Here is a 23,512-nt window from a genome sequence, read left to right on the forward strand (position 1 = left end):
CTCTCTCTCTTTCTTAAAATTTATTTTTTTGAAAGCCAGAGTTACAGAAAAGGAATGACAGCAAGAGAACAAGAAAGCAAGAGCAAGAAAGCGAGATCTTGCATATGGTGGTTTTCTCTCCAAATGGCGGCAATGATGGGATGGGCCAGGTAGAAGCCAGGAACGAGGATTCAGGAGCTTCGTGCAGTGGCAGGGGTCCCAGTACTTGGGCCATCTTCTGCTGCTTTCCCAGGCACTTTAGCAGGAAGCTGAATGGGAAGTGAAGCAGCTGGGGACAGACGTAAACTGACAGGCATATGAGATGTTGGTGTCACAGCTGGTATCTGTCGTACCACAATGCTGACCCCTTAGCTCTGCATTTAATATGAATACCAGTTAGGCTGAATTACTGTCCACTGTTACAACCTCAATTTAACTTAATTATCACGTTAAATACCCAATCTGATCACAGTCTTAGATACTAGGGGTTAAGACTTTAATACACAAACTTTGGGAGAACACAATTCAGCCTATATTAAAAGATAACCCAGGGGTCATAAGGGAGAAAGGATACATCAAAGATTCAAAGCAAAAGAGGTATACAGTACATCTAAGTATTCTAAAATACTCTTCACAGTGATTATAAATGAAACACCTTAAATAAGTTAAATTCAATTTAAATGAAAATAAAATTTTGACTTTATTAATGAAAACATTGTTTTACAAATCAGACAATGTGAATACCACTTCTTGTTCTGTTAACAAGCTATGACCCCTGCATATGTCTGGTCCTCATTCTAGTCACCCTAAAATGGGAACACCCTATCACAAAACAGACATACACATCAGAGGGTACTAGAAAAAGTACTGAAATGAAAATCCCTGACATACTGGACTCTGTCTCCACTCTGTCACAGAAGACATTAATTTCTTTGAGCCTCAGATTCTTCATCTTAAGACTGAGTACAACCAAATCATCTTCAATGTCCCCTCTAAAAGTATATGGTTCTATGGCATTTAGTCACATAAGTTATTTTGAGAGTAAGCAGGCTGTGGATTAGAAGAAAAGAGTCTTCTAAATATTTGCTGTTAAAAAGTTAAACTAAATGTTCACCAGCATCTGAAACACTGGCCTTGCCTTGCTATTTTTTTCCTACATTCCTCTCTGCTCCCAAATCAGCATTATTTTTATGGTTAACATTCTACATTGACTTAAAATGCTAGGGGCTGAGCTGTAGGAAGATATTACTTCTTTTGTTATATGTGATTATCTTCTTGCTTCAAATTAACATTCTGAAATATCAATCCTGACAAGTCTAAACTAAGAGTTTTGCAGGATTAAAAATAGTTGAATAATGGATATATAAGTCAGACACATACATGGCTAAAGTAATAAGAACCCCAAATACAGTATCTTAAATATCAAGAGTTATCTCTTATGTAATGATAAGTACAGAGGTTGGTAACAGTTCATGTTGGTTCAGGCATTCAACAAAGCCATCAAAGAGCCAGGACCTCCCTAATGTTTCAACCCTATCTTTGAAATGCACCTTCATTCTCAAATTTGTCATCTCATGGTTTTAAAGATGGCTGTTGTACTTCTCAGTCTCTCACTGGCATATGGTCAGAAGAAGAAAACAGGTAAAAACTGTCAACTACAAAAAAGCTTTGACTTTTTCATTTGAAAGGAAAGCCCTTCAAGCAATCTTTTCTTCATTTCATTTGCCTAATTATGTCATCCCACATTTTGGATCTATATTGTGTGATATGGTAGCCTTTAGTGATCTGTGGCTGTTTAGACTTTAAAAAACTAAAAATTCTATTTTGCAGTTGTACTAGCCATATCTGAAGTACTCAATACATGGCAAGCAGCTACCACTCAGGATAGTAACATATAGTTTGTTTCCTTTATTAAAAGAAGTTCTGCCTTGGACTAATAATCACCAAACAAAAGGAATGAAACCAATATTTCTGTTTCAGATCAACTGAGCTCTATCTTCTGGGGCTGTGGTAGGGTTCTCATCTCTTTGAGGTAAGATCTTTGCTACTATCTAAACAAAATAGGGTACTGTTAACGAAGAAATAGAGGTAATAACAGTAATGAAGGCAACTGTCTGCCACATGGGATTATCAGAACATTGAAGTTGAAGTTTATAAGGGTGATATTAATAAATTACACTGACAGTGTGCTTCAAAAAATTTGGCAAAAAAATTACAGAAAATTAGAGAAAACTAAGGCTGACAGCTACTGGAGGCACTAAGTTACTTCTCACACACATACAATTATTAATTAAACAGTAATCTATTGATTGACAAGCAGGGGTGAGAAGGAGAAAAAGCAACGGGACAATGTGCAGACACTATTTCCTTTAGAGCCTAAGTAGTGTTGAAATGGATAATGTTGAGACACAATTACTATCTCATGTACAGAAAGAGTACATCCTTGTGATAACAAAAATTAGGGGGGGCATGGAGCCGGTGCCATGGCGCAGTGGGTTAGTCCTCAGGCTGCGGCGCCAGCATCCCAAGCGGGTGCCAGTTCCAGTCCCGGCTGCTCCTCTTCCAGTCCAGCTCTCTGCTGTGGTCTGGGAGGCCGGTGGAGGATGGCCCACGTGCTTGGGCCCTGCACCTGCATGGGAGACCAGGAGGAGGCACCTGGCTCCTGGCTTTAGATCGGAACAGCTCCTGCCATTACAGCCATTTGGGGAGTGAGCCAGCGGAAGGAAGACCTTTCTCTCTGTCTCTCCCTCTCACTGTCTGTAACTCTACCTCTCAAGTAAATGAATAAAATCTTAAAAAAAAAAAAAAAAAAGAATTAGAGGGGGGGAACAGTTAATTTCCTATTAGAAGAGCTTTTTAACAAAAGGTATTTAATAGCTGCTCATTATTTTGGCAGAATAAAATGAAAGACATTATGTAACACTGAAGATTAGACTAAATATGGAGAATAATTTACTAACAGAAAGAATTACTTAAAACATTAAAAGGAGCTGATATTGACAAAAGTTTTCTAAACACTAGGTTGTCAAATCCTTCACAATCCCTACTTGCCCAAAAACATCAGTAACCAGTCCACAGAAGTCTCAATATATTAACACAAACAATTAAAATCTAAACATTTATAAATTGCAAACTATTAACGATATTTATTTGTCCAGAATAAATAACTGTCTATTTGAAAAGGTTATTTGCAGCTAAAGTATTTAACTTTCAAAGTCTTTTCTGTTCTACTGAAATGTGTAAAACACGGTTGAAGGTAGCACAATGATTAATTACTATTAAAAGAGAAAAATATATTGTAATTATAACTAAAGGAGGAGACAGAATATGAGAACTATACTTTTGTCCCTAAAGATAATTTAGATTTTCTCATTCTTTCCCCCAAACTAAAAATAAGCCACTGTAATGTGATTTTTTTCACAGTTAATTTCTATGATCCTTAAATATTCTTTTATGTAATTTACAGTTATAAAGTTCACTAAACTATAAAGTTTAACTTGTAAAAAGGTTAAATATAAGTATTATACCAAACATTAACTTTCAGGTATTTTTAGGCAAAAAATCTCAATTATGTCTTAAGTGAAAACAAAATTTACTAAGAGATACTACTGTACCTTGCAGAATGACATATTTTAACCACAGTTTATCAGAATAACATTTCAGCATGTAAATGAATTAAGTAGCCCACTAGAAGACAAAGCAAAATTCAAGCTGACACCATAAATAAAGTCAAAATAATCTACTGCTGTCAATTTTGTATGAGGTGCATTTCCTATCAGTGAGGAGTTAACTAGAAATTGAGTTCTAAAACTACAGACTGATTATAACAAAATGAAGCTACAATCTTATATTCAAGTTTAATAAATCATAATGGTTTATTTAACAAGGTTATTTCTGTATCAGGTTGCGGTTTAAAAGTAATGATTATATATGTGATATGGAGAGAGTGGTATACAATCAGTAAGTCTTAAATCTCTCTTCCTCGGATATTCCCCCATCTACCTGCTTAGCAGTAAAAGGCATTTTTAGGTTTATATAAACACAATCTTTGTAACTGCCTTCTTAAGAGAAAATTAGAATATAAATAGCACTGGGCATTTAGTAAATAAGTCACAGGCCAGTAAGTTCAATTGTGCAGTTGTGAAATCTAATGTCAAAGAGTTTTTGAAACCTTAAGACTGGGTGATCTGCAATGTTTCCAACATGTCTTCAACTGCCTTTAGAGAGTATTTGGTTTCCTTCTTACTTCGACCTGCAAACTAATTGAAAACAAAAATTAGGCTCAATTTCAGTTGTACCTTCAAAATCACAATCTTTAAATTGTTAATAAAGCTTAGTATTCACTATTTTACCACTAACATGAAATCAAATATATTCTTTTTCATCAACAAGAACAAAATTTGAGTTTTAAAGAATATATTTTTAAGGTTTTGTCAGTTGAAGTGTACAATGACATCACTGCATACCTGTCAGTTTCAGTGTTAAACATGATAACCTATAAATCACAGATTTAAAAATTGTCCTATATTCAGACTCAAAAAATTTATGAAATTAAAAGTACAATTTTAAATAGAAATTTAGCATATATTTACATACAAATATGGTCGATTTCTATTTGACTTTTAAACTGATTTCTTTAATTTCAAGCAAAGGTATAATGTAAGTTAAAGTACTTTTTATTAACCATTTTAAAATTGCAAGTAATTTCTAAAATTACTTGAAGTAGGACACAATATACATACTTTTAATTTTCCAGATTAGTTGAAAAAATGATACATTTCTGAAGCACAGAGCTATCAAGTAAAACTATGGTACATGTTTAATTGATGTAAACAAGGATTAAAATGTGCACTTGTAGTTTAAGTGTAAATATAAAACTACACTGGGATTGGATTTTACAATGAAAAAAAATAATGCATCAAGTACTATCTTTACATAGTTAAAATCAAATTAATGGCACATTTAGTTCAGTATAGTAAACATTATCAGTGAGGGGACACACTGTTGAATATACCATGCTGATTTCAAAAAGAATTTTCTAACTGAACTGATAGTCCTATCATTTATCAGTCTAATTTAACACTCCAGATTTAAGAGACAACTAAGTGTCTTTTGTGTGGATGAGAGAAAGTTTATTATATATATATTACCTACTTTTCTCCCTGGTTAATGTACTGATTAAAACAACATCCAGTATTTTCAACCTAACATCTAAACACTGAATGCATTTTCAAGTGACCGATCATTTCTTCTAATAGCAATGCTGTCTAAAGTACTAGGTACTTGATTTATGATGTGTTTCTTCTCTTTTGTAATTAACTTAATTTGGCAAACTTTTCATGACCTGTTCAGAAAGATGAAGTGATCAAGCAAAGGTACTATCACTGAAGCCACAGGCTTCAGGAATTGGTAACCTGCCTCTGACCCCTCTGGCTTCAACTTAACATTTTGATTCACCTACTTCCTAAACCATTAGCTTTTTTGTTGAATTCTTGATTTCACAGAATAAATAAAGGGGGTTTCTAGAGGAAATGCCAGGGAAAAAGAAAAGCTTTAAAAATCAAAATCACCTTCCATTTAATAAGGCATCACTAATTTAAGGAATTCAATTGTTAAAAATACCAGTCATAATTACAAAATATGGTAATAACACCACCAAACTGTAACCCTTTTTTCATAATCTCCCCGGGTAAGTAAACAATGTGGAATGTGTCTTTTACTTCTATTATCCAGTTGATAAATTCACCTTCACAAGGATTTACCAAGAACAGAAAGCCTTTTCTTTTACCACTGCCTACCCAACGTAAACAGGACTGGTCCTAATCAGATACTTTAAGGTCTAATTCCAAGGAAAAGCTTTGATGGGTTGGGGGAAGGGTACAAAATAGGATATCCCAAAATAACTTTCAATCTAATTTTTAAACAGCAAATTAAAAATGGAAAAATTTGTAAGCTAAATTCCAAACATGTATTTTATAATACAGCATTCTTCTTGTTTTGCACTTTAATGTAATAATAGTATGATTTTTAAAAATTAGCTAATTAAAAAAAAATCACCCAAGATGGTGTCACACTACTGACAACCAATGTAATTTAAAATAAATCAAACTAATTTATTGGTGTCAGAACAAATAGAAAGAAAGCTGGAATAAAAATCTATCATTTCAAATTTGTCTGCCATGCAATTATTTTGTCTATTCCAGAATTATATGGTAACTTAACTGATTAAGCCAGAATTGCATTTTTCCTTAAAATCATGATTTAATTTTCTATTTCCCAACAGGATAGTTACAGAATCACCTCTGCGATCATAGTAACATATGGATCGCTGTTATAGATAAATTCAACAGTGTACCAAAGAAGCATTTATCTGTAAAATTATTTTGAGTAGATTCACATTGAAGTTTCTCATGAGCATTAATCAAACGTGCCTGCCTCTGCTGAACATGCTAAACCAATTAGCTAATTGAAAAGCAAGTGGTAGCAATGTTCTATTTCATTATGGGGAAACAAAGAAAAGCAATTCTTAAAACTTCATTTTCTCCAAATATCTATAAAAACATTATAAGAATATGTATTAAATACTTTATACATCTACATGAGTAGATATGAGTCAATTGGATCTGAGAGTTATCTAATTAAAAAGAAGTCAATCTTGTACAAGTTATATTTTTCTACATTATTCAAAAATTTGTGTTTTTTTTGTATGGTTGAATTTGCGTAAGTAAACCTTTCATAATTTTTAAGAAAATTCACCATATAGAAAACAAAACAACCACATAATAAAAACTAGCTTGTCAATCCACAGGTCAAAGATTCATCCACTGTAATACACTGGGATATATCGGGATAAAATTTTTATGCAACTTACAGAGAATCACCTGAGTAGACAATATAATAGAATAACTGAAATGAATTTATTATGCTGACAGAAGCCAAACACAAAAAAGTACATAACATATGATCTCCTTTACATAAAACTCTAGGCTCAATAGGCTAATCCTCCGCCTTGCGGCGCCGGCACACCAGGTTCAAGTCCTGGTCGGAGCGCCGGATTCTGTCCCGGTTGCTCCTCTTCCAGGCCAGCTCTCTGCTATGGCCTGGGAGTGCAGTGGAGGATGGCCCAAGTGCTTGGGCCCTGCATCCACATGGGAGATGAGGAGAAGCACCTGGCTCCTGGCTTCGGATCAGTGTGATGCACCGGCCGCAACGCACCGGCCGTGGCAGCCATTGGAGGGTGAACCAACGGCAAAAGGAAGACCTTTCTCTCTATCTCTCTCTCTCTCACTGTCTACTCTGCCTGTCAAAAAATAAAAATTAATTAATTAATTAATTTAAAAAAAAAAACTCTAGTACAGGCAAAACTAATATTTGTGCTAAAAAGTCAAATCAGTGTTCGCCTGCTATGGGGAGGGTAGAACTGTCAAGGGAAAGGAGGGATCTTTCTGAGGTGAGGGAAATGCTATGTCTTCACTGGAGTAGTCAAAATTCAAACTACATTTAAAATACATGTGCTTTATTGTAACTAAAAAAGTGGACAAAAAGGCACAATGAACTGACTCAAAAGGATGGAATTAAGGAGTTACATGATAGTATAATAAATTGTCAAATAATTACATGTTTTTCTTCTCATTGAGAGGTGAAGTCTTGCATTTCTTGACTCTGGGTTGACTATGTGACTTGCTTGGGCCAATGGAATATTAGCAAAATTTGACACAATCAGAGGCTTAAAAATGTGTACACAATACAATTTGCCTAATTGATGCTACTGGAATCCTGAGACCACAATGTGAATAAGCCCCTATAGCTTGCTGAATGAGAGACATGAGGTCCAGTACCACTAGCTAACAGAGTGCAAAGTGGTTATTTATGTGAGATCACTGTTCACCAGGATAATGTAGAAACATGAATGAACTCAGCCAAGATTAGCAGAGTTACTCAACTGATCTCAAGCCAGATCTGCAGAATGAGGCATTTTAAGCCACGAAGTTAGCAAAAGGTAACGGATGTAAAGATTTATGGAACCTGACTTCTAGGAAGAAAACACAGAACATCTGTGGAAGAAAGCTTCAAATGCACTAAGAGATTGTGCATAAAACTTGTTACTGGTGTCAAGAGATAAAAATAAATGTCTGACAGGCAATTCTCAGTTAAGAAGTTTCCAAGTTGCTATACAGAAACCTGACATGACCAACTGAGAAGTGTGTTATCTTCCTGCAGTGAGATCCAAAATGAGTAAGAAACTGACAAGAAAAATTCCTTATATTATCCTTTCCCAAGGAGTAATGAAAAGGCAAACCACATCTTCAGTAAAGAGATCTCAGGGCAAAACCCAAAGACTGAAGAGCACAAGTCAACAAGGCCTTGTATCATTGAAAACAAAGAAAAAAAGAAATAAAAGCCTAAAAAATCAAACTCTACTATTAAGAGTTGTATGTCTGGAATGAAGAGAAACAAGTGTGGGAGAGATGTCATTTTCTACAGGGGAAAATAACTGAGGGAGTAAGACATTACTTTTATGATAGCTCCAAATACATTTATACATGTCATGTCTTTCTAGAGGTGATATATTATGACCCCTAAAAGTAGCAACTCTGGCATCAGCCTGCCTGGGTTTGAAATCAGCTCTGTCATTAACCAGCTCTGTCAACCTGGGAATGTTATATCTTTCTACTACTTACAATCCTCATTTCTGAAATAGGAAAATTGTAACTAAGTTCTCTATGAATGTGTGCTATTATTATTGTTATTGCAATAATCAGAAGAAACATAAAGTAAAATTCAAGTACATGATTAATAACACAATGTAACAAATACTACTATAATTTGAGAAAGCAGAAGAGGACTGTCCAAGATCTTCGGAACCTCCACCCACGTGGGAGACCAGGATGAAGCTCTGGGCTCCTGGCTTCAGCCTGGCCCAGCCCTGGTCATTGAGGCCATTTAGGGAGTGAACCAGCAGAAGGAAGATTTCTCTCCCCTCTTTTTCTCTCTCCCTCTTTCTCTGTAAATCTGACTTTCCTATAAATAAATAAATCTTAAAAAAAAAAAACCCACAAAAATTAGCTGACATTTATTTGCCATGTGATATTGGATCAATTATACACATTTCTGAGTGCAGAATAATAAAAGTATTCTGCAGATTGAAAGAGTTGTAAGTCAATACACTTGAAAAGAAAGAAGTAGAAATTCAAAGGACATACAAAGAAGTATGTGTATATTTACTGCTCTGGATACATTCATCTTGCATTATTCATTGAAATGTATACTTATATCAAGTTATTTTTTCTATGGATATAATAATTTAATAAAAAGTCACTTAAAAAATATAGTTGTGGGTCAGGCACTGTGGCATAGTAGGCTATGTCTCTGCCTGCGGCACCAGCATCCTATATGAGCTCCAGTTTGTTCCCCAGATGCTCCTCTACTGATCCAGCTCCCTGCTTATGGCCTGGGAAAGCAGAGGAAGATGGCCCAAGTGCTTGGGCCCCTGCACCCCTTTTGGGGACCTGGAAGAAGCTCCTGTCTCCTGGCTCTATGGGATAGAAGAGAGGGCTAGAGAAACAAAATCTTTCTGAGTCAGACTTAGTTCTAAGGAAGTTCCTGTATTTGAGACATTGATTAGCATGGAATGAGGAGAGATCAAAAAGTATAACAAAAAGAAGGAAGACTTAAGAAACCATGCCAGCAAAGGGAAAGCTATCCCATCCTATATCCAACTCCATCCCTCTACTTACCCCCTATCCTGTTTGTTCTCTTAACACTTACTTCCTCCTAAAGTCTCAGAAAACTCTCACTTAAATGTAAAGAACAACAAAAATACTATGAACCAACTCCATCAGAAATTATTGAGAAAAAAATCAAACAGAAAATGATAAAAAATAATTTTCAAAGAAAAGAAAAAAATGATACAAAAGGTAGGAAAAGAAAATGTGATACAATTGGAAACCTACAAAAGAAAACTTAAGCAAAAGAAAAAAAATACCTGTAATTCTAAAAGCAATTTTTTCTCAAATAAAAGGGCTGAATCCACATCCTAAATGAGTGTATTGTGTATCTGGAAAAACTAACCCAAGAATAATTAACAAAACATATAATAAACTACTGCAGTTTAAGACTTAAAAAAAAAATCCCCCATAAGCCTAAATCTCTTATGAGAGAAAGAAAATCAGGACTGTATTAGACTTCTTGACAGCTGCATTTTACCCTAAAAGACAAGAACACAGAATGTTTAAGACACATGAGTAAGTAAGTATAAGCCAAAAGGGTGCATAAAGAGCCAAGCTTTCCTTTAAATATAAAGGCTGATAATTACAAGCATAAATGATATCAGATAAATTTTCCCATGAAAAAAAATTCCTGGAAAGTCTCAGAAAATAGAACATCAGAGCACTAAGAAACAAATGGAAAACTTTGAGTATGAGATCTTAAGTCTAAGCAGACTGCACAAACTATGTTTTACAAAGTACAATGTTTCACTTTTAGGCTTTCCTTTTTCCTTTTGTATTTCCTGAAACACGCTCCCTGATTAATAATATATACCCAATCTTCTTCAGAAATGTATCATGCAATGTCTTTATCCTTTCTGGATAATTACTTTAGATGTCAAATGAAGCAACTGAGATTTACAGATTGGATAAAATAGACTCTTTTAGGGGGTTAAAAAAAAAAGTGGCCCTAAATTGATCATACACAATTAAAACACATTGGATAAAGGTGCAAGGCTTAAAAAGTACAATCACATTTGGTTTTATACTCTGTAGAAACAAAAATAACTAAGAAATACATTAACTGACATACATGATAATAAAATTATCAGTACTAACCTGATAAGCTCTGTTTATTTGACTAGCTGCCCAACTAGCATATTTCATGTTGTCCTTTTTCATTTTTGCACTCGCTTTTGCATTAGAAGCAATATGACTTGCCGACTAAAAACAAACATCAAAAACAAAATTCCATCTTTTATAATCAAGATAATAAAAAATAAAGCCTTTAATGCTGTGAGACAGTTTCAAAAAATGTACCAAAACTATTTTTAAGATAAAAATATAATTGAAGGAAATTACTGTATAAAAATGAAAATTATTTTATAGCACAATCCACATGGGAAGAAAAAGATAATTATGTACCTAGCATTGCTCCTAAAGATAAAATCCCTATCACTTAAATAAAATATCATATAAATAAAGTATTTAAATAAATAAAACAATCAAATATTGCATTACCACTGCAGGATATTACTAGTGTTATATCTTGTTACTAAATTGCATCAGCTTTTTAAAGTTAAAATCATATAATAAAAGGAATATCAACAATTTGATATACCCTCTGCTTTTTAAAAAAAAACGAAGTTCTTAAATGAGGCCTATGAAAAACATCTGTGAATTTGTTAACTGATATGCTAATTATTAATTGTATGTTTTTATTTTTTAAAAAAGGGAAAATACAACTTTTTACTTATTCTTAAATATATCTATTCTTAAAAGAATCTGTCTATATGATACCTGTAGGTCTTTAATATCACTTTTTTTGAGTATGAATTTCAGTAAATTAAGTGGTTATCAGAAAGGTTCTGGAGTAACATGCCCAGGGTGGATTCCAGCTTAATCAGTTAGGCACACTGTCTCCATCTTAAATCTCTGTATCTCAGTTTTATCATCTGTGAAATGGTAGGAGTAACAGTACCTACTCAAATACTTGATGTGTGGATTTGAGGATTTAAAACAAAGCTCAAAGGTATCAACTGGCTTTGGGAGAATCCAGAAAAATTTTCTTGAAATATCTTTGAATCATCTTCTAATACACTTTGATAGTCTTTTCTAAAAATTACTTTATGCGTCTTTCTTTCTTCAATCAATTATTTTTCACTGAGTTGCAACAAGAAGATTCTTACCAGAAAGTCCATAAAAAGACTAGGATAAATCAAAATGTCTGCAACTACTCTATTAAAGTTTATTTTCCCAGCCCTTCTAATACAGAGAGGTGCTTATTTTATATATATATATATTTTAAGGTTCAACAATTCTTCCTGTTTCCATAGCTCTTGTAATTGACTTAAGTCTTTTCACTGGACATACATAAAAAAGATAATTACTTCCTACAATTTCCAAACAGTTTTTCTATTAATAAAAAATGTTTTACTCTGACATATCAGAGATCTTATTTCTAATATGTTTCATTGGTATATTTAAAAAATAATCATACAAATATCATTTAGATAAGAAATACAGTAATGTTGAGCATAAATCCAAGAATAGCAAAACAATGAAGAAATACATAATATGGTTTTGTATCATTATTATTTAATTTTGTAAGGGCAGATTTCAATTCTGATATGACAAAAAGTTAATTTACAATGAAATGTTAAACAGCTAGGGTGTTTTAACATTCAAAAATAAAACTGCCTTACAACCTATTGCTCATAACTGACTGTAGGAAAAAAGTTATATGTCCATCAGTAAAAGACAAACAGCCAACGAAATGTCTGGAAAAGAGAGATTTTGTAAAATAACATTGAACATGCTTCTCAACTCACCATGTAAAGCCCAAACAAAGCTCTCATATTTCTGTTGTTCAGTTTCAATGCCTGTGCAAAATACTTTCTTGAAAGTTCCAGGTTTTCAAGTCCACCTTGGGTATATTTAACCTGTTAAAAAATGCAGAGTGCTGAAATCTGTTTATTTTACTACCTTGAAATACAGCATGTTTCATCAGACCATAGGCATTTAAGTAACTGAAACAGATACTCTGTAAACAAATGTAAGATTTTAAAAGAATTCACCTTAAGAATATTAGGCATAATCTAAAACTTAAAACATAACCCAGCTCCAAAATCGTTCTATTCTATGAATATTAAGATCAATGAGTAGCCTTTGGAAAAAAAACCTTCTAAAAAGAAAACACCAGTACATTACCTATTTGAAGTGCCTTGCAAATGCTTCATTTTACACTCGTATTTTCTATTATTAGCAGTATAAACCTAGATTTGGATACTAAATTGCTGTTTTTCATCTACAGTGATATTTTATAATAATGAAGTCCTTCTAACCTCATAGCATTTTGCTGTACTGTTAATAGTAGGCAAATTAAATACTTCTTATATCCTAAAATATTGGTCTTAATATAATTCCCCTAGAATACAGCTTTAAAAGTTATCAATAGAATAGATGTCTCAGAAGTCATTAAAGACTGGCAATTGTGATATAATTAATGATTTTAAAAGAAAACAATATATAATTTATAAATTTTATACAAATACTATATAAAATACAAAAAATTTTACCTTTAAAAACTGGATTTTTAATTCATCAGTATTTTCATCAGTGCACCATTAAAAATTTAGAAATTTTATTCCCACAACCCTACACTTCTCAAATGTTTTAAATATTTATATACTTGACTAACATGAAGGAAATGTTTTTAGTATCATAATAATATCCAACAGCAATAACATGAAATCACATGTACTCTTGTTTCTGAAAACACTTACTTCAGCATACTGCTGACAGTATAAGTGGTTGTGTGGATTTGTCATCATAAGCTCCTCTAAACAAAAGGCTGCTTTTGCATAGCTGAAAAATGTCAAGAGAAAAAATTAATTCTAAAAGTCATAAATTTTATTTTATTTACATCTTAAAATAATTTAGAAATAATTTCAATGATGTTATATATTTTATTCCCACAATTTAAATGCCTTCAGTAACAAAGTACTTACCCTGAATTCATAAACATTAATAACATTAAATTTTCAATGAAATGGTCAACTTAAATCCTAAAGCAGCCTATGAAAAATCAGTAGGTATTACATTTGAAAAATTGGATCGGGGTGGGCATTTGGTCATGTGGTTAAGGTGTGTTTAAGATACCCATGTCCCAAATTGAAGTTCCTGGGTTTCATACCCAGCTCTGCTTCCGACTCCAGTTCTTGCATTATTGGACCCTAGGAGGCAGCAAAGATGGCTCAACGGACTTGGTTTCTGCCACCCATGTGGGAGGCCTAGATGGAGTTAATGGACCAGCAAATAGGGCTTTCTGTCTCTCTTACTACTCATTTTAAATAAGAACAACAGAAAAATATTTTTCATCACATTAAAAAAAAAAAAAAAACTTTGGGTTACTAGTACTAGTATGATATCCAAATATTATTAATAATATAAGCTTTAAGATCTTAGATTAAGTTATATACAAAATAACTTTTGGAAATCCAGATCATTTAAAATTGTAGTGTAGGAACTAGGCATTTTATTAAATATTCACTGTTTTCTAAAACTCCTTTAAACACCTATTTACCATTATAAAAGCTTCTAACTACTTAGGTTTACTGTAAAATATCAAACTATAATGAAACTTCAAATTCATGAAAAATAATCAAATTAGTTTTGATGTGCATTCTACTATTAAATCTTGCTAAAAATCTTCAGAATGAACTGGCAGAAACTGCTCTAGAAAAACCAGTTTTAAATCATGGGACTAAAATTCACCTTCATATATTTTTTATGTTTAAGGCTTCTAAATATCTTCACTATTTATAGCAAATCCCAAAGAACACAGGTGTTGCAAGTTTATTCCCAGTGATGTGGTGATGTCATCGCTCAACAGAAACAGGCTACCTAGACTTAGATATGGCATCTGTGTCACAAATATGCAGAAGTACATACCCTTTACAATAATGTCTGAAATACTTAACTTTTCAAAATATACTTATTCGTTTTTCATATGTAAACTAATTAATAACTTTCTTCTTCTTTTTTAAATTTTATTTATTTATTTGAAAGGCAGAGTTACAGACAGAGAGAGGGAGAGACAGAAAGAAAGGTATCCACTGGTTGACTCCCCAAATGGCCACAAAGGATACAGCTAAGCTGTTCTAAAGCCAGGAACCAGGAGCTTCTTCCGGGTCTCTAACATGGGTGCAGGTGCCCAAGCACTTAGGCCATCTTCCACTGCTTTCCCAGGCCACAAAGAGATGGATTGGAAGAAGAGCAGCTGGGACACAAACCAACACCCATATGGGATGCTGGTGCCACAGGTGGAGGCTAGCCTATTACGTCACAGCATCAGCCCCCAATAATAGTTAACTTTCTTTAATGCTCATTATGTGTCTTATACTGCGCTAAGTGTTACATGTATTAACTCATTTAACATAATGAAACCCTACCAAGTAGGAAATTATCATTACTATTCTATAAGTGGGAACACTGGAGGGCCTGGGTTCAGGTACTGGCTTCTCTTCCAATTCCAATTTCCTGCTAATGCACATCTCGAAGGCAGTAGATAATGACTCAAGGACTTGGATCTCTGCCATCCAAGTGGGAAATCCATTTTGAGTTCCACACTCCTGGTTCTAGTCTTACCTAGCCCTGGCATTTGGAGCCTCAGCATTTGAACCTTCAGATGTAATAACTCACTTTGTATGCTTCTGTCTCTTTTGTCTCTCAAATAAATAAAAATAAATATTTGAAAATTTTAAGTGTATTTAAAATAGAAAACTATTATTGCTATATCAGAATCAATATTAGAACTAAAAATTTCTTCTTCTGTTCCACAGAACAGTATTATAACTACAAGTAACAGAATTTGTTCCTATATTGCTTTTCCAACATGATGGTTTCTTTTCTTACACAGTTTTGCTAATTTTCTTTGATAAAGAATTTTACAGCAAGGATGAGCCTACAAAAAGGCACTAATAATCATAATCTAAATTAAATCTAATCAATCCTAGATGTTATTTAAAATCTAGCTTTAGTTAAAAATCAAGCTAAAAATTAAGTTCTATTAAAAACAAGTCGATGTAACTTTTGCTTATAATATTTATTGGCAGTACTGATACATAAAAAATAAGATAAATTTTTATATTTAGAAATAATGTTTCAATATAGTCACTGGGTGTGACATACACCACTGAATAACTAAAGGTAAACTAGAATTCATAAATTAGAATCAAACTTAAATAAAAGTAATAAAAACAGCAAAAAAACAAAATTGTGTAATAGAATTCTATATCTTCTTTTCATTGTATAAAAAGACTAGGTTTATAGCAGGTGTAAGGAACCTTGTTACGGCCACGGGCCATTTGGATATTTATAATATAACTTGCAGGCCATCCATACAGAATTATCAACTTAAAAACTGGCCTGCTATAGATTTACTGAATTTCAAGTCCTGCTTGCATTTGCCTTGGCAGCGCCAGATCAAATGATTTTTTGGGGCCTTATGTAGCCTGCAGGTCAGATGTTCCCTACTCCTGGCTTATACGAACATCTATCATAGAAATTTATATAGAGTGAAAACTTGAAGTTCTAGACCACTAGTACTGCCTGTGACCTATTATACTTAAAACAGCCTGTAACTGTTCATATGCAGCTTAACTGTTACATTTTTAACACTATGTCCAAAAAACTGGTGCTAACATGACACCCCCAATAATTTAAAATTACACCAAAAAATTCCTACATACTGCAATGACATGCCAAGTGAACTGACTACTAATTGCCAGTTTCAAAAAAAGCTGGAGGTGTTTATTCCATTCATCCTAACTATGAATATTCCTTCTAATCATTTAATTAGAAAAATATAAATGCTCATTTTGAAACTAACCAGACTTAGGACCAAAAAGAGTTTTGTGATACAGGATAAAAGGGTAGGATGTCCATAGCTATCATTTCTTCTAAAAAAGAAATTATTTCTGGGTCTTTTGTAATTTTACATTTTTTGATTTCATGGGATTTTCCAGTTTATTTCTCCTAAATGTACAATCAATCTATTTCAATAAATTCTTTACAGATAATTCACAAATAAATTCTTAATTTATATAAACTTAATGACAGGTTAAAACTAAAATATAATCTAAATTGGATGATTAATATAAAAAGACCACAGATGCAAAACTGAAAATAGAAAAAAACAGGTATTATATAGTTCTAGGACAGAACATACAATCATGCTAAAAACTAATATCTGATTTCTTAAAAGTCTAAAGTTACAATACGTTAAAAAAAAAGTATTAAGAAGGTATTTAATGAGAATAAGTATTTGATAATGGTTGACATCTTTTTTACAAAGAGCGTTATATATACAGCATTATAGTAAAAATACAGAATGACCTTTATGAGTATATTCCCCTAGGAAATTGGCTAAAAATACGAAGGTACAGTAATAAGATATAATAATAAAAACTAAAAAAAGCCATGTTATATAATGCTTATAGTGATCTATGTTTGGTAAACTACAGAGCATAAGGTCAAAAGATGTTTTGTGTTTTCTTTAAGAGGTATGGAAGAATAAAAATCAAATATAAATGGTAGTTAACTAAGAATGATAAAATTATAGTAATTTCTGTCTTGATGTTATGTTTTAGTTTTCCAAATTTTTGGCAGTAAGCATTTCTTTAACTTGAAAAGAAAACCAAAGATTTTCTTAAACTGAAATGTTTTTACAAATCTTTAAAAAGTACAAAAAATTTTAAGAGCTTGCCTCCTCTTTTAAGAACAAAATAAATTCTTTTAAACTGTACTCTGAATATTCAGCCTTACAGTATTACATATATCTCACAAGCATAAGAGAATCATGAGTATATATATATATATATATATATATACATATATACATACATAGAAGCATTTAGCATCCTCATTGAACAAGATTTCAGGAATAATTTCCTAACAGAAAACAATCTGATAGAATACTGCAGAAAAATTAAGAAAAACTCTAAGAATTTAGCACACGTCCATTAGATGACAGTTATTTCTTTTATTTTAGCTCTCACTTTTAGTAAAATTATGGAAATAACTACCTTATCTTCTATTCCACATTATATCTACAGACCAGGGCAAAGGCAACAGTGTCTTCACTCTAATTTATTTCCTGTGTCAGCTGTTTGTAGTGTGAGAATGCAGTTAATAAATTTATATACAATAAGAAAATGTACATGAGAATCTCTCAAAAAGGACAGAAAAAAATGTGATATACTTCAGATTCAGAAGGAATAAGGAATAAAGAAAAAAAAGTATGCCTCTTGATGAGGTTAGTGTTAATGCTGTGATATTAGAAAACTTGCACTAAGACTCTGCACTAATCCTCTCACACTGGGATTTCCTCCTGTCACTACAGCAATAAAAAAGCTAACAAAAACATTAAATATCCAATAAGCAAGTTCCTACAGCATTCAACATTCTTGATTATTCTTGGTTTTTTACCCAGGCAACAGAATTCTTCTACTTTGGAAGAGCTGATTCTCTTAGTGCTCAGTCTAATAAATGCATATAACTGACAGAATTTTTAAACAGCAGGGAATATAATACTCTTTGTAAATAAGAACAATTTGAACATTAAAAATTCACAATTTTAATTCACCAAAAATAACCTTAGGTTAGCAAACGCAGGACTTTCTAATTCCAAAGAATGCTATCTTACTTAAAAGAAAAACTTGTTTCTGAAGCAAAAATAACTTAGCAAAATATAAGTAACATAAATAAAGCTATATACATATTAAGACCAGAATATTTTTATCTGTTATTTTTCATTTAATTGATGACTTCTTTTCCTCATTTAAAATGACGTATACTTCATACTTTCTAACCAGTCCTTTGAAAACTACTATGCTTTCTGAACTTAGAGTGATGAAAACTGCACTCCTAACAAAATTTTATGCATGTTTAACAACTCACTCATGTTCATTGATATAAAGTTCTGCCAGTTCATGCCAGGCTTCTTGATCTCCAACAAATCTGGTGGGAGGAAAGGAGGAAAAATAAGTGTGTAGATAGTCTGTAAATGAACAGCCTGGAAGCAAATAGGAAAATCAAATGCAAATTCCATTTTAATTAAAAAAAGATTTATCAGAATAACAAAACCCAATCCTCTTGTAAAACACTCACTGTTCCAGATACTCATTCAGTTCGCGAATGGCCTCCACATTTTTCCCCTGGGCTTTTCGAATGGCAATCTTACGCTTTCTTGCAGCCTATGGATTGACATTAATAAAGGATTAGGCCCTCATGATTCCCTGGGTTTTTGTAAAGAAGATAATTTGACTGTGCAAATTATTATCTCAATGCCAGTGAAATTCCACTGTAGAACCACTGCTTAGTGGGAGTTTATAAACATACCCCATGACATCCCACTTGGGGAATTCAAACATTCCTCTAACAATCACATATGCTTTACTCTTGATGCATATAATGTATGCATCGTTTCTCCCAAATAAATAACCATCCAGATTCTGATAATTACAAGCCAGCAGGGAATCCTAATCTTCCTCCAACGTAAAGCCTTTTAGTCTGTCTCATTCCTAAGATCTGTATCTTAAGAGGTAGAGGGATAGTGGAGATTAGGGAAAGAAATCTCACCATAGCCACTTGAATGTCATTACATAAATATGGCTTCTAACAACTTTTTTCACAATTTTAAGGGAAAAGTATGCCTGTCTTTCAAAAGAATAATATAGGTCCTGAAAGAAATAAAGCTTGCTATTTTAAAGTTTAAAAAATGATAAATATAAAAACCAAAAGCCATTGATATACTCATTCATCAAAATGTATATCAGACATCTTTGTTTGTCAGGTACTATGCTAAACAATGAAAACATAAAGATAAAAAAGGAATAGACAATTAATTGCGGAAGCAGGAGCTCAGTCTCATGAAAAAGATACACTACTTTAAGTAAACAAAAAAAATTAATGCAGTAAAGGCAATGATAGAGATTTCTAGGCTGTTGTGACGAAGAGAGGATCCTAACACAGGCTGTGGTGGAGTGGAGAAGTGGAAGTACAGGAAATAATCAAAGTCCCAGATGTGATAGTTGCACTGAAACAGAAAAGCTAAGTAGACATTAAGAAAGCAAAATAGGAAGTTACGTGTGGGACACTGCATACTAGGAAGAACACAAAAACAAAGTCATAGAGAAAAGTAGCATTATGTGTAATCAAGACTGTAAGTTTGAGGCAAAAGTGCACTTTCTAGAAAGGGTCCAGAGAGTACTATATGAGTTATTAAATTTGCATCCTCTCTATATGTTTCATTCTAACAGAAGGATAAACAATAAGGCATACTATAAATGACACCAAGTTAAGCTTGTTAATTATGAACGTGATATAACACACACTCCACAAAATGCAGGTGGAAGTAAAATGGATAGGGCTTCTCTGCAATAACAAGAGCTACAAACTGTGGGGTAGGGAACTTAGTGCTTTGGCTCTGAAGAAAATGTAAGTGAATTTTAGATAAGTAAAAGATAATTTTAAAAATAAGACTGAGAACAATATAATAGTAGTAATATTTTAGCAATAAAGAAAGACATTTTACAAAAATTACATGCTTGATTTTTCAGCTCAGGTATGCCAAAGGTACAGCACAGTGTATGCCACACAGTAGGCACAATGAAACATTTTTGGAATCTCACTACGTAAAACAAAAAACACCATAATAAATGCCAAGTTTTAAAAAGTCTCAAAGATTCAGAAGTAAAAGTAAAATCCTTGGAGTAACTCAAACCCTAAAGCAATTAGGAAGGATATCAGGCTTTCCTTCTGAAAATAGGCATGGGATACATTAACGTTTAATTAAGAAATTAATTTCTTTCAGATACAGAATGATTTCACCAAGCAGCATCATCATTTGAAACACAACTATACTTACTCCTTTCACTATTCATAACATTACTTCTTCTAAATGGTATAGGAAAAAGAGGCTAGATTTTGAAATCAGAAACACAAGAAACTGAATCCCAACTCTGTCACTTAGCAGCATTTTTAACCTCTTTAAACCTCAGTAATAGCCGCTACCTTCAAGTATAAATGTAAAGCAATTAACACAGAACATAGCATATAATGGTATCAAGTAATGTTATCTCCTTTTTTTACTTTGGTTTATGCTTAACATTTATGTGTTAAGCCTTACCACAAACTCTAACAATGAGCTTTAAAGCACTGGCACAGATTTGCTTGGTTTGATATTTACATCTTCTTCCAATCATTATAGCATTTGTACCAGCTGAGATGAAATACTCTAAAATGCAGTGAAAACTTGAATTTAAATAGCACAATTCACACACACACACAAAAAACAAAGTATAAATGTGAATAGTAACCAATACATCTACTATCATAATAAGCAATATGGAAAGAATACTATAATGGACATTGTTAAGCGCAATATGAGTTTAGATGAACTGAAATTATCTGTTTAACTCACTTTTTCAGTTACTTGCTACTATTCCTCTACTAGTGAACATTTACTAGTGTTTCCAGATCAATAGTATTTTGCAGAATACAGTTTGTAAAGCACTGCTTTAGAGTGCTTCAAAGAAATTAATCTTTAACATTATCTTGTAAAAAAACAATCCTTTTGCAAATGATGAGAAATAAAGATGCAAACAATTTAAATGCATCAGAAAGGTAGAATTAAAAGTAGGAACCAAAATTTCTGATTCCCTTCCTAGATTCATCCTTCGGACTTGGTGAGAGAAAAAAAATCGGAAATATTACAAATTATCTGATATCATTAAAGTATTTTTTTGTGGTGGGTAGAATATAATTTGTAAGAATTAAGTAAGAGAAATCAGTATTAACTTTGTAATAGCCAACTATAAAAATAAAGTTTTTCCATTTCATTTTCATAACATTTTAATAAAAGAAACATGTTATTACTCAATGTGAAGCTTGCTCCCAAATCTCCACTATATAGTAATATATTGTTTGATCATGTAAAACCTAAGATACAGTATTTTATCTCCTAATATTCTACAGTTTAGAACAAGCTTTTAAGTGGTAACTGCTTAGCTATGCAAAACCAGTCTCCCTAATGAAAATATACATGACAACTTCAAGAAAAATAACTTGGCAATCACTATCATAGAGGCAAAATTATATTATTAAGTCATATAGTTCTTTATTAAACAACAGCCCTTTCCAAGTTATTTCTTTTAAAGAAAAATAACACCACATTTTGGCATAAGAATCTATCTTTATTTATCATGATTGTTTTAAATTAGCGTTAAGCAAGGATTTCATTTTCGGCCAAATGGAGTAACAAGGACCAGATTTGTCCTCCTGCCTGAAACAATCTAGGAACTGAATTAAATACATGAAATAACTATTTTTAAGGTACAGGATATCAGGCAATGAAATAAAACAGCATAGCTTTCTTTTTATTGTTCTGATCACCACCTTGAGAGAATTTCATGGGCGCTGTACAAGCAGGGAAATCCAGGTTGAGTCCAGTAGAGTCCCAAAGCTCAAGAGAACAACTGAGAGCCCAGGAAAATCAAAGATGCTAGAGTTCATAAGATAGAGATAAAAAAAAAAAAAAAAAAAAACAGAATAAGGACACTGAAGCTCTACAGAGAGTTTGAGTACTCAGCTTTGGGCTGATCAGCACAATACAGATGGCAAAACTATCCAAGGGCAAAGAAAAAACAAACAGAAAGGTTAGAAGAAAGAGCGCTAAGCTCTCACATGTGGTTGAGAATAGTGCCTCTTCCATCAGTTACACTGGAAAATGTTCTAAGTCATGGTGAACTGGATACAGAACCAAGAAAGAATGCGGAATAACTTTACTCTAAAAATTGTTTTAATTCTAAGAAGTACCTTAACTGTATCAAAGAAGAAAGCTCAAGAATATTTATAGGAATACAAAACTGGAGAGGGTTAAAAGAAACTTCGGATGATGATAATTTTTGTTCACTATCTTGATCATGGTGATGGTTTCACAGGTATATATAAACAATGTTAAGTCTTGAATATTTATTAACTTTCAATTTGCATTTCCCTTTCGTAGTATGTCTCCTATAAAAAATGTCAACGTTCTTAATTTTCTATATTTCTGGTTTGAATTACTCTTTGCAAAACTTGCTATTTCTCAAAAATGAAAACTTCTATATTTGTAATTCTAATATTTGGAATTAAAATGTCTATTACAAAAAATACTCAAATACAATAAATCTTTTAAAAATGCAATGAATTCCAAGAGAAAAAACATTTAAAAATCTTAAAAGGTAGGGCCAACACGGTGGTGCAGCAGGTTAGGCCGCCAGCTGTGATGCCAATATCCCTTATGAGCAACAGTTGGACTCCTGGCTGCTGCATTTTTCAATCCAGTTTCCTGCTAATGTGCCTGAGAAAGCGGTGGAAGATGGCCCAAGTGCCTAGCTACCCACATGGGAGACAGGGATAGAGTTCTGGGGTCCTGGCTACAGCCTGGTCAAGTCCAGGCCACTATAACAGTTTGAACTAGAGGACAGAAGATCCCTCTGCTCCCCACCAACCCAAAATTTGCCTTTCAAATAAAGAAATCTTTAAAAAAGCCTTACAGTCTTGCCATTTACTTCACAGCACATAAGCACAGAATATACAATGTATCTTATATAGAACATCCAGCCAATTATATTACAAAGATATTGGCTTAAAAAGTTAAGACAAAAATGGAAACACTTCAGCTTTTGTGCATTCCCAAAGAACAGTACTGGACACTGAAGGAAGTATAAGGATACTTCAAGAAGTTCATGGAAGGGGCCAGCGCTGTCTCGTAGTGGGTA

At 33.0% G+C, this 23,512-nt stretch overlaps 1 protein-coding gene across 1 annotated transcript in view; it reads right to left on the minus strand.

Annotated features, from left to right (window-relative positions):
- Positions 1–458: 458 nt before the first annotated feature.
- EMC2 (ER membrane protein complex subunit 2) overlaps positions 459–23,512 on the minus strand; it is a 59,600-nt gene continuing 36,546 nt past the window's right edge. The window contains exons 6-11 of the mRNA XM_062188104.1: positions 18,858–18,943; positions 18,648–18,707; positions 13,472–13,553; positions 12,518–12,628; positions 10,806–10,910; positions 459–4,238 (exon numbers count right to left, since the gene is read on the minus strand). Of these exons, the coding sequence (XP_062044088.1) occupies positions 4,152–4,238; positions 10,806–10,910; positions 12,518–12,628; positions 13,472–13,553; positions 18,648–18,707; positions 18,858–18,943 (531 nt within the window). The 3' untranslated portion in view covers positions 459–4,151. The remainder of the gene's footprint in view (positions 4,239–10,805; positions 10,911–12,517; positions 12,629–13,471; positions 13,554–18,647; positions 18,708–18,857; positions 18,944–23,512) is intronic.

Source organism: Lepus europaeus, chromosome 4 (assembly GCF_033115175.1).
Source record: "Lepus europaeus isolate LE1 chromosome 4, mLepTim1.pri, whole genome shotgun sequence".
Taxonomy (NCBI): domain Eukaryota; kingdom Metazoa; phylum Chordata; class Mammalia; order Lagomorpha; family Leporidae; genus Lepus; species Lepus europaeus.